The following is a 12,097-nucleotide window of genomic DNA, read 5'->3' on the forward strand; positions in this document are numbered from 1 at the left end:
ATAGTGCTGGGATTATAGGCGTGAACCACCGTGCCCAGCTAGAACCCAGCGATTTTTGAAAGGCCACGTATTGAGAGGTGACAGCGTGCCGGCAGCCTTCCCTCGCTCTCGGCGCCTTCTCAGCCTTGGTGCCCACTCTGGCCGCGCTTGAGGAGGCCTTCAGCCTGCCGCTGCACTGTGGGAGCCCCTCTCTGGGCTGGCAGAGGCCGGAGCTGACTCCTTCTGCTTGCCGGAGGTGTGGAGGGAAAGGCACCAGCAGGAACTGGGGCTGCACGCTAGTTCTGGGTGGATGCAGGCTCAGCGGCCCCGCACTCGGAGCGGCCGGCCAGCGCCGCCAGCCCTGCCGGCCCTGGGAGTGAGGGGCTTAGCACCAGCAGCTGCGGAGGGTGCGCGGGATTCCCCAGCACCGCGGGCTGCCCGCGCCACGCTTGAATTCCCCGGGGACCTCAGCCGCCTACCCATGGGGGCAGGGCTTGGGACCTGCAGCCCACCATGCCCCAACCCTGCCACACATGGGCTCCCCAGCGGCTGGAGTCTCCCACAAGGGGCGCCGTCCCCTGTCCGCGGCGCTGGGTCCCATCGACTGCTCAAGAGCTGAGGAGTGCCGGCTTGCTACTTGGAACTGGCAGGCAGCTCCGCCCACGGCCAGAGCTCAGGATTCACTAGGGAAGCCAACTAGGCTCCTCAGTCTGCTGGAGACTTGGAGAACTTTTATATCTGGAGGATTGTCTATGCACCAATCAGCACTCTGTGTCTAGCTCAGGGATTGTAAATGCACTAATCAGCACTCTGTGTCCAGCTCAAGGTTGGTAAACGCACCAATCAGTGTTCTCTGTCTAGCTAACCTAGTGGGGACTTGGAGAACTTTTGTGTCTAGCTAAAGGATTGTAAACACACCAGTCAGCACCCTGTGTTAGCTCAAGGTTTGTAAACACACCAATCAGTGCTCTGTGTCTAGTTAATCTAGTGGGGACTTGGTGAACTTTTAGGTCTAGCTAGAGAATTGTAAATACACCAATCAGCATTCTGTGTCTAGCTCAGGGATTGTAAATGCACCAATTAGCACCCTGTCAAAACAGACCAATCAGCTCTCTGTAAAACGGACCAATCAGTGCTCTATAAAATGGACCAATCAGCTCTCTGTAAAATGGGCCAATCAGCAGGATGTGGGTGGAGTCCGATAAGGGAATTAAAGCAGGCTGCCCAACCTGTACTGGTAAGCTGCTTGGGTCGTGTTCAGCACTGTGGAAGTGTTGTTCTTTTGCTTTTTGCGGTAAATCTTGCTGCTGCTCACTCTCTAGGTCCACACTGCTTTTATGAGTTGTAACAGTCACTGGGAAGGTCTGTAGCCTCACTCCTGAGGCCAGTGAAATCACTGAACCCCCCAGAAGAAATGGATAATTCTGGACGCAGTGCCTTAAGAGCTATAACAATCACTGCAAAGGTCTGCAGCTTGACTCCTGAAGCCAGCGAGACCACGAACCCACCAGAAGAAAGAAACTCCGAACACGTCAAACATCAGAAGGAACAAATTCCAGACATACCATCTTTAAGAACTGTTAACAGTCACCGCGAAGGTCCGTGGCTTCATTCTTGAAGTCAGTGAGACCAAGAACCTGCCAATTCCGGACACAGTATGATCTTCTTCTTGGATGAGCAGAGGCTGTAGAAGTGTGGACCACCCTGCTACATGCCAGTCCAGGGCATGGGTGAGATGCCACACTTCCAGCATCCCAGTGTGAAGGTGAACAAATACTGCAAGTGGCGTGAGGCCAAGATAAGTTGACATTTCACAGGCAACGCTAAGAAATTAAGTGGGACAAGGCTGGAATGGTGAGGGGCAAGGTGTGAAGCCTAAACAGGGAGAAATAGGAGAACTCTGAAGAAGGGGGCCGGCACAGCAGGCACAGAAGTAGCGCAAAGAGCCCTGAAGCTTCCAGCGGGCACTGGCAGGGGCTTCTGTCTATCCCCACACTGGGACCTTCAGGCTGCCACTAAACTGTACTTTAAAAAATGGTTAAAATGGGCTGGGCATGGTGGCTCACACTTGTAACCCTAGCACTTTGGGAGGCCGAGGTGGGCAGATCACCTGAGTTCAGGAGTTCGAGACCAGCCTGGCCAACATGGTGAAATCCTGCCTCTACTAAAAATACAAAAATTAGCTGGGCATGGTGGTAGAAACCTGTAATTCCGGCTGCTCTGGAGGCTGAGACAGGAGAACCGCTTGAACCTGGGGCGGAGGTTGCAGTGAGCTGAGATAGTGCCACTGTACTCCAGCCTGGGCGACAGAGCAAGACTCTGTCCCCCCCCCCCAAAAAAATGCATTTTGCAATGTGAACCTTAAAAGGCTCTGAATGTTCACAATCCATTTTCAGAGTTCAAATGGTCAAGAAAACCTCATAAAAACAAAAACTCCAATTAAATATTTGCTGGGAAATACGGGCCAGTTTTTCTTTCTTCTGATTTGGGTCATACCACAACCCTCATGCAACTAGCTGGAGTAACCATTGTCCGTAGTTTAAATCACTCTGAGCTTTCCAGAGTCACAATCAGGTGGCTTTTGGGCACAACGCTAGGCACTGCCTGTTTCTGGTAGTTCTAAGGTGGATGTTTTGGCAAGTATGATGATTTGCGTCCACATTTCAGCTGAGACTGTTGCTGCAGGGGTCTTTGTTCAGCATGACTTTCAGCTGGCATCACACCACACACTCAAGTTACCCATTCATACATATTTAAGCTCTGAGCTAGGTTCTAGGGATTCTAGGTCAGAGTTCCTGCCCTCAAAGAGCTCATGAACTAGGTATTTTTAAAAAATAACTTCGTAATTGTGCAGACATGTAATCACTCATGTAATCACCAGAAAGCCAATTAGAAATCTCCATGTATATACGTCTTTATATGATGTTTATGTGCCAAGTATTGTAAGAGTTTTGCACATATTTAGTAATTTAACCCCCATAAAAATCCCATGGGGTAGATACTCTTAGGCGCTCCATTTTACAGATAAGGAAACAGGCACAAAAAGATTAACTAACTTATGTAAGACCATATGGCTTGTATGAAGGCACACTAGGCAGTCTGGCTCCAAAGTTTGGTCGTTAAGTACCACACTAAGAGGCCTCTCATTCAGCTTTTGGAGTAACAATGAACATTACAGGCAACCAAAATCCTAAATGTGAATTAATTGACAGGATTTTAGGCCAAGTACAAACAGCTGTATTCATAAATATTATCTTGTGGGAGGAGGGAAGGGGAACTGGCTAATTTGTTTTGTGGTTAAAGGACTAAGTAAATTTTGTTTTATTATACCGCAAGAAATTAGTCCTGGTATTTCTAGTTTGTAGAATAGACAATTTGTACTTGTCACTGCTCATACCCTTGTTTAGGTTAATTAGGCGCAACAATTTTAAGTCATTTATTTTGTATGAGTAACGTGGCTCTATACACGCAAGCGATGGTTTATGGTTGTAGAAAACTACCCATCAATGTCAAAGATCTGATTTAGATAAAAGGGATTATTTTCTAAACATGCAGTAGAGTTTGGGAACATTTTTATTATCTTCTGTGAATCATGCATTGAAGAATGGTCGGGTGGTTGAGGGTTCAGACTTAGGTTCAAACTATGCACTAGCACTTCCTGAACCTCAGTTTCCTGGTCTGTAAATTGGAGATAATAACAGTGCCTACCTCATGGGCAAGTGAGGATTAAATGAAGCAATGCATGTAAAAGCCATATATCAAAGCATGTGGCTGGATGCCAGCTGTCAGTAAATGCTTGGCATTAAGTTAACTGTTGTTGCTGGGATAAAGAATCTCACTGGAGTGGCCAAACACCTGTGTTCTGAGACTAGGCGAAGGGAGGAAAGCGATCCAATTACTTGTGGACATTGCCCTCAGGCTACTGAAGCCACACAAGATTCCAGGCTGTTTCTCACATCTTTTTTTAGTTATGGAACTTCTCTTTCAAAAGATGCCAAAACATTTCCCATGCAGTCAGTTTGTCTCTGGAACTGTGTATATTGGAGAAAAAGGAAGTGCTCAACAGGATTTTCATTTTCTTCCTTTTTCTTCTGGAAAAGGCCCATCTGACCGGCAGAGTGCGGGGAGAACAACAAGGTGAGCGCCTTTTCATTTTTGGGCTGTTTATTCTACTGTAAACTACTCCCCATATTTTTTCCTTTGGATAAATCATTCTGTAAGAGGACAGTTTTGTCAATAATGCACATATTCGCGCTCCCAAAGTAAACTGTGAGTTCTCAGTAAGTGTAACCCCGTTCTGCTGACCCAGCGGGGGAAGAAAGATTAGAAAATCTCCCCAGTCAAGCGAACAGGCCCTGGGCCGACAGCTGCATCTGGACTCCAGGCTCGCCCACCCCGGCAGTAACAGAGCAGCATCGCGCAGCAACCTGCCCGCGGTGGGGAAACCGCACTGGCTCCTCGCCCTCATCAGCCGGCCCTCCGCGATTGTGCTTCCCAATCAACGGGCCTTCGATGAAAAGTGCCAAGGAGGTCGCCGGATCCGCCCAAGTGGAATTCCCAAGATGTTTCCCGGGGAGCAGCCTCAGGAACGCGCCTGGACCCCAGGAGTAGCTTCCCGCCCCGCTGCCGAGCCTCGGACGCCTCCGCACTTCTGGGGCCCGCGGCCCCGACAGCGTGCGGAGGCCCCGCCCCTCTAGGGCCCGCTCCTCCCCCTCCCCGGCCTCTGATTGGCTGCCCGGCGCGTCAGTCGGTGCCCATCCCCGCCCTACGCCTCCCCCGCCCTCCCCAGCCCGCCTCAGGGAAGCGAGCCCGGGCGCCGGCGGGCGGCCGTCGCGTCTGACAGACCACTGCAGACCACGGGCCGAGGCCCAGCGCCCGTCCGCAGCGCCGCCGGCATGGCGGCGCCAAGGAGCCCCACGCGGGCAAGGGAGCGGGAGCGGTCTGGCGCTCCCGCCGCAGGTGAGCCTGGGGACGGGCGGGGCCGGGCGGGGCCGGGCGGGGCGGGGCGGGGCGGGGGGCGCGAGCAGGGACCGTCAGGGCGGGCGGGGTCGCAGGCAGCCAGGGACGCGCCCTCCTCGGCGGCCACCTTCGCTGCCTGGTGGGGGCTGGGAATCCTGGAGCCCGGGAGCTGGAGCGCGCCCCTGAGCCGGGCGGGGCTGCACCCCCACTCGGGGGTCGAGCCGCTGTCGGGGACGGGGTAGCATTTGAATAAGGGAGGCCAAGCTGCTTAGGTCGCCTGCCCGGGCAGGAAACGCAGGTTCCTGGAAGAATGCCGGTCTTTGGGGTCGGGGTCCCCTCAGAGCCGCGCGGGGAGCCCAGGCAGCGGCGGAGGTCGCGCCCTGCGCCTGGGAGCGAGCCCGGGGCGCGTGGACCCGCGGGGCCCCGTGTCCTCTCGGGGAGCTCGACTCGCTGACGGAGGGAGTTGCGTTTCGCGCCCTGCTGGCAGAGGATGTGGCGCACACCTTCGCGGCAGTCGAGACTTGCTAACAACACAGAATACTCTGGCTGAAAAAAAATTCACCCAGACGGGGCCGGGCGCGGTGGTTCACGCCTGTAATCCCAACACTTTGGGAGGCCGAGGCTGGCGGATCACGAGGTCAGGAGTTCGAGACCAGCCTAGCCAGCATAGCGAAACCCTGGCCAGCATAGTGAAACCCTGTCTCTACTAAAAATACAAAAAATTATCCGGGCATAGTGGCGAGTAGCTGTAGTCCCAGCTACTCGGAAGGCTGAGGCCGGAGAATTGCTTGAACCCGGCGGGCGGAGGTTGCAGTGAGCCGAGATTGCACCACTGCGCTCTCAGCCAGGGCGACAGAGCAAGGCTCTGTCCAAAAAAAAAAAAAAAAAAAAAAAAAAAAATCACCCAACAAGGGCAGCAGCACAGCCTGGGAGTTCAGTCAGGTGCTGGGTCTCGACGTCTCCTCCCGCTGGCTCCGTAGCGGGGTCCTCTCCCCCTCTGAAGTCCACAAAGGATGTCTTCCTAACCAGCCCCGAGAAAGATGAGCATAGCTGCTGCTTGGTTTTGAAGGAACACATTCCTGTGTCTATATTTGTCTGGAGCCCACTAGTGGATTTTGGGAGGATTCCGTTTCCCAAACACACAGTTTGGGCTGCAGGAACTGCAGTGATTATGGCAAATTGGCAGGTGCGGGGATTGTTTATGAATTGCTGTTTTTGGTCCCAGCATGAGCTTTTAATTCACAGAGCAAACTGTTGGGTGCAGTGGAAACACCACCTTTCTGGGAGTCAGAGGACATCATTCTGATGTGTCCTCATCCATAAAATGAGAGCCTCCAGTTAGCTGATCCAGGCAGCCCCTCCCAGTGGAGAAGAACTCTGTCCTACCTCCCACTCTCAAAAGTTTGGAGAATGAACTCATTTTTTTCAACCTTTCTGCACCTTGGGTTATTATAAAATTAGCCACATATTTCCTATGGGTGTATTCATTTGAACTTTTTGTTATGTTATTTTCTTTTCTCCTCCCTGCCTTAGTTTGGCAGAGAAACAAAAATTGGAAATAGAGGCAGGAGCACAGCTGGAAAGGCTGGTTTAGGAGGCAGAAAGGTGCCTTCTCCAGGCTTAACATCATCACCCGGAATTTTTCCTTTCTTTGCACCAAATTCAATGCATGCCAGCGCTGCGAGCCCAGGGAGGGATTCTTTCCTCTGCCCCAATTGTGGGATCTGCAGTTGGTGTGCAGCAGAGGAAGAATGTGATTCAAGGATCAGATTATGGAAAACTTTTTTCTCCAAAACGTAACTTCTGATGACTTACAAGCATAGTTTCCCTTCTTTGCCAGTGGTGTTTGGCAAAACAAAAATAAAACCAGTTTTAAAATCAGTTGTCAAAGCTAGTATAGGGACAACTTTTTTAGCATTCGAGATAACAGCAAGTAACACTTGACAGTAAAACCAGACAACAGAAGAAAACCCATAGAAGAGGGTTTTTTTGTTTGATTTTTACTATTTCTTCTTTAAAGTGTTAGGGTATGTTAGGATATTGAAAATCATGGACTAAGCATCTCTGCATAATATTATCGGAAAGACTGTCTGAATCAGAATGTTAGATGCATCGAAGAAACATTGGAAGATCACTCAGTGGAGTGCCCAGAGAAGATGCTGTCATCTATTAGGAAGGCAGGGAGAAGTGGTCATAGAGTGGAATAAGCTCACAGTCGCCAGCACACCTTAGGCAAACCACTGTGTTTGCAGGAAGAATGTGTGCACCCCACACTCTTCCTTGCTCTTCCCACATCTGTCCAGACTCGGGCCATTAACTGTCTTGATTGGCTCAGCTCTGCTGTGGTTCTCTCCACCACTGTCCATCTGTTCAGTGGTAACATTCACATTTCAGCCATGATTTCAGGAACCACAGGACTCATTGGAGGTTCTTAGGGGCTGGTGTTGGGGGAATAGGAATGCCCAGTGTGGAACGGCGCACCCACTCCAGCTATACTTGGAGTTGCTCTGCTTTTTTGTTTCTGTATACTTTTATGTTTGTTTTGTTGTTTTTTGCTGTTCTAGGTAAGGTTTTGTTTGGAGGAAAGAGTTTAATGCTAAATCAAAAATGTAAAAATAATGGTAATGGCTAATGTTTTTTGGTGCTTCTTGTGTCTTAGTTCATTTATTACATGGAAAATGCTTAGAACTGGTTGGTTGTGGTTCTGAGTAAGCACTCAAATGTTAGCTGCTACTACTATTATTAATATTACCTTCTACTATGAAGTAGCTGTTATTTTTTAACCTTATTTGAAGAAACCAAGTCACACACACACTTGTACAAGGTTACCCACCTCCTATGTAGATGTGTCTGCTAAATGAAAGATACATTCCTCGATATCCTGGATTTTGTTAATCCAAAGCTATTCAAGTAGGCACAACTGTATGTATGAAGCAGATGTTTCTGAGCCACCATAAGCAGGCTTTGGCGTGTTCCCATGGGCAGTGGCAGGTAATCACTAGGCAGGCAGGTGAATTTACCTGGTGGAACTTCTGTGATCAAAAGGTGAGTAGGCAGATGGAACTGTTAATAACCCAGTGATTGGTCGGGTGGCAAAAGGAGCGATGAGAAGTGTGGGCGCAAACATTCCCTCCGCATGGACTGCCGAAAGTGTGCTGAGAATTGTGACCTTATTCTAGAACAAGTGCCTTCAAGGTCTTTACTCTCTAGGAGGAGAAGGAGGAGTAGAGGGGGCGCTGGTGGTAGAAAGTGTGTGCCAAGGAAAAGAGGCCTGAGAGCTGCTAGTTACAACTAGCAGCTGCTAGTTGTAACTGTCGAGAGAAATATTTCCCTTCTTTAAAAAATAGTTTGAGGGCTGTGGGGGAAAAAAAGCATTGCAGTTAAAGGCACCCACAATAGAATGCTTAAAACCAAATGGTCCATAGTTGATTTTGTTGTTGTTGTTGTTTTGCCACCCATTTGTCCTATTATACTTCTACTGTTACATTTCTATGAGATGAATAAATATCAAATAGAATGTAACTTTTTTGGTTCCAAGTATTTTATCTCAGTAGAAAGTCTTGACTGGGTATAATTATTAACTTGAAAATGACCTTTTCTCTGGCTCGGGTCTCAGGGTAGACTTAGCTTCATCTGGGAGGCCTTGGCTGGCTCCCTGGCCTGGAGTGGTGTGCTCTCCTATGTGCCTGTAGCACCCAGTGCTTGTCCCTGTCACAAAAACAGTTGGCATTTGGATTTTCTTTAGGGTGCTAGATGCGGAGACACTGACCATAGATAGTGTTATATAATCTTTACAATCACCACTCTGTGATGCTCACAACGGCTACAGAATTTGCTCAAGGCTTCCACTAGTAAGTGGTGGCCAGGGTAAGCCCTGGCATGGGACTCCACTCATAACAGATTCTTAACAATCTGTCTGCTTCTGTCACGTGAAACAGAGTTCTAGCTTCTACCTGAGAGCTCTCCATAGTTTCCAAGGTTACCTTATTACATTTAAGCTGTTCTGAATTAAGATTGGGTTAACATTTGTATACTGTTGTTATTGTTTGAGACAACTCTTGCAGGTCTGGGTACAGGAGGAGAGAGATTATGAAAAAGTTTTTATTACTGGGCTAAAACTTCCTAGCTTAGTGGTTCCCCATACGTGGCTATTAAAGTCTCTACTTAATTTTTAGAGGAATTATTGGATTAATATGTTTGGTTAGTAAATCCTTCCATTCTCTTCTGTCCATGTGCGTCCTCTGGTACATGTTCAGCTACTTGGTAAGACAATCTGTTTTCAAAATGAGGTTGCATACACATTTATCTGATTTGTAATTAATTTATTGGAAGAACATTTAAATGGTGCTTCTAAATAAATCAACAGAAAGTTTTTGTATATGTTCTCATTTTTCCAGTAACCTTTTATGCTAGTAATAGTCCATTTTTCTAGTTTCCCATTTAATTGGAGCCAGAATAGACAGGTGGCCTCATGTTTAAATTAAGAGGATGATAAAATGTTTATGTTCATTTCTAGGAGACAAAAGCCTGTTGCCTGTTAGTACTGTTGCTGGGATTCCTAGGTAATAAACAAAAATCCCAGAAACTGTAGCACATAAAATGCTATGCTTGATGAATCTCTAAATTAAGAATTTAATAGTAAATCTTTTGTTGTTGATTTAACCATGTTACTATGACATCAAGTCTGTAGAATTCCTGGATAGACACAAAGTTACCTAAAATACCTCAGCTCTTTCTCCTCTTGCCATATTATTGGTTATTAATGAATATTAGGGTGAGTCTTCTAACAGTGGGAGTGATAAATACCTCAGCTCTTTCTCCTCTTGCCATATTATTGGTTGTTAATGAATATTAGGGTTAGTCTTCTAGGAGAGGGAATGATAATGTAGTTGGAAGTCATTCTCAAGAGAGTCTTCCCTCAAATCAGAAGTGAAAATCTCATTAAACATCAAGCGTTCACTGTTTCAAAAAAAAAAAAAAAAAGCATACCTCCCTGTCCTGTACCCACCACGGTGGAGATGAGCTCTCATCTCTTTCTAGGCTTGGGACAGCCTCGGTGGGTACAAACCAGTTCCAAATGACTCAGGAATGGAGGTGGGCAGTGGAGCTGATGATGGTGGAAGCTCATCGGAGCGTGTACTTTGAACAGTCTGTGTCTGTCCTCTAAGCCAGGGCATAGACTGTTCTCTGTAGCATTTAGTCTCCAAGTTTAAGAGAAGTGAACTAAATTCCTTCTTGCCTGGTAATGAGAGAATCTGTCCCTAGGTCTTAAAATAACACCTGATACTTTGGGGTTGTATTTTTTGACCTGTGACGAGAAGGCCTCAACTTGCTTGTGAACTCTCTAGAGTTAAGAAAGACTGGGTGTTGTGTGTCTTCCGAATGCACCACGTGGACAGGTCGAAATGCTGCGGAGCAAGCAGAATGGCTGATAGGAAGGGGAAGTGGAAGAGATGGCAAGCCAGTGCCAGCATGGGCTGAATGTAACCAGTCACCGTCTAGATAGGAAGGGCTGGTGGCACTCATGTCAGTGGATGAGATCAGCAATTTGTCATTTTACTTGGCGTTTACAAAATGAACTTGGAGTTTGGTTTGTAGCTAAGGTTAGGTTGGCTGCTCAGCTTGAAATGGAAACATAGCCAATGAAATGATTAATATACATGTTGGGTCCCACAGTTTTGTACCTGAAGCAGTGCAAGGCTTGGGCATATTGATTCCTTCCTAGGAGATCTAAAGAAAAATCCCTTGAATCAAGAGAGAGCTTATTAGATCAGTTTTATCCATGGTATATCCCTCTATTTTTGTTTTTTAAGTATTAAATATTTGTTAGACTCAATTTTGGTTCGTTGACTGTCATGATAGAGGACTTGCAGAGTCTGTGCTTGGTGACCTACCTTGTACTGTCTTGTTCTTCACACTTTGCTGCATCTTCTCCCATATGTAATTGATTCATTTGTTTGAATTTTGAATTTTGGAGCCTATTACATCTCCCTTTCCCTCCCAGTCTCCTTGATATTCCTTTTTCCTCCCCATTTAGCAGCCTTTTTGAAGCTGATTACCACCATGGAGGCCCTTGTGGATAAGGCTCTTTATTAGAACTAGCCTTTGGGTCGACGGGTTTAATAGATCTGTAGGACCCAGCATGAACTTCCAAGGGTCGGGGTATTTGCTGGCGTTTGTCAAGATCTTATGTATCTTCCATACACACTTAGGGCATCTTTTCTGTGGTGCAAGCTTTGAGTAATGTTTTGAGTTTAGTTGAATGTCAGTTATTTCACAACTATTTCCAATCCTGGCCCCAACGTGACTATTCCTCCAACATAACTCTGAAACATATTAAAATAAGGAGGCCTTTGGAGAATGAAGGGAAATGGCAGTTAATGGCCTGGCTTCCTTATGTTTGCTCACAGGGGAGGAAGCTGAGGTCCAGATGGCTCAGCTGTCTAGGACCGGACCCTGAGTTCCCGACTCCCTCAGTTCCCTCCTCATTTCACTACCTTGAAACCATCCTACTAGATGACCACTTCACATTCTCACTTCCTGCTTTATATTTACATGGTGTAATTAAGGGAAGAGAAAACACACTGGTGGTTCATTATTTCTGACATACATATTAAAAGTCAGAAGGGACCACCAGGATAGAGGCTCTTAGTTAGCATAAGTGTGGTGGAGTAACAGAACAGCCCCAAATAGGTGAATACATTTATTTCTCTCACATCAAAGAGAGGTAGCTCCCCAGGGCTGGGATGATCTCCACGGTGTCAGGGCCCCAGGCTCCTTCCACTTTGTTTCTCCACTATGCCTGGCTTCAATGCTCACTGTCACTTTTGGGTACAAGACGGCTGCTGGAGCATCAGCCATCACATTTACATTCCAGCTAATAGGGAGGAAAAAGGGCAAGGAACACACCCCTCTTAATAAGCCCTTTTGAAAGTTACACATTCAACAACTTCTTGGCCAGAATTCACTCGCACAGCAGTACCCAGCACCCAGGGACGATGGAATGAGCCTTTATCTGAGTAGCCATGTGCCCAGCCCAAACTCAGGGCTTAATCTCGATGGGAGGAGAGAACGGACCCTGGGGGAAGCTGGCAGTCTCTCTCATGGAGACACATGGACGGGATCCTGATTACATGATTCGTTTCGTTCATTCAAGAAA

The 12,097-nt window shown here is 47.6% G+C and overlaps 1 protein-coding gene across 1 annotated transcript in view; it reads left to right on the plus strand.

Moving 5' to 3' along the window:
- The first annotated feature begins 4,737 nt into the window (after window positions 1-4,737).
- The window catches only part of OTULINL (OTU deubiquitinase with linear linkage specificity like), a 29,828-nt gene continuing 22,468 nt past the window's right edge, over window positions 4,738-12,097 (plus strand). Inside the window, exon 1 of the mRNA XM_001148036.7 lies at window positions 4,738-4,938. Within this exon, the coding sequence (XP_001148036.4) occupies window positions 4,875-4,938 (64 nt within the window). The 5' untranslated portion in view covers window positions 4,738-4,874. The remainder of the gene's footprint in view (window positions 4,939-12,097) is intronic.

Source organism: Pan troglodytes, chromosome 4 (assembly GCF_028858775.2).
Source record: "Pan troglodytes isolate AG18354 chromosome 4, NHGRI_mPanTro3-v2.0_pri, whole genome shotgun sequence".
In the NCBI taxonomy this organism is placed as follows: domain Eukaryota; kingdom Metazoa; phylum Chordata; class Mammalia; order Primates; family Hominidae; genus Pan; species Pan troglodytes.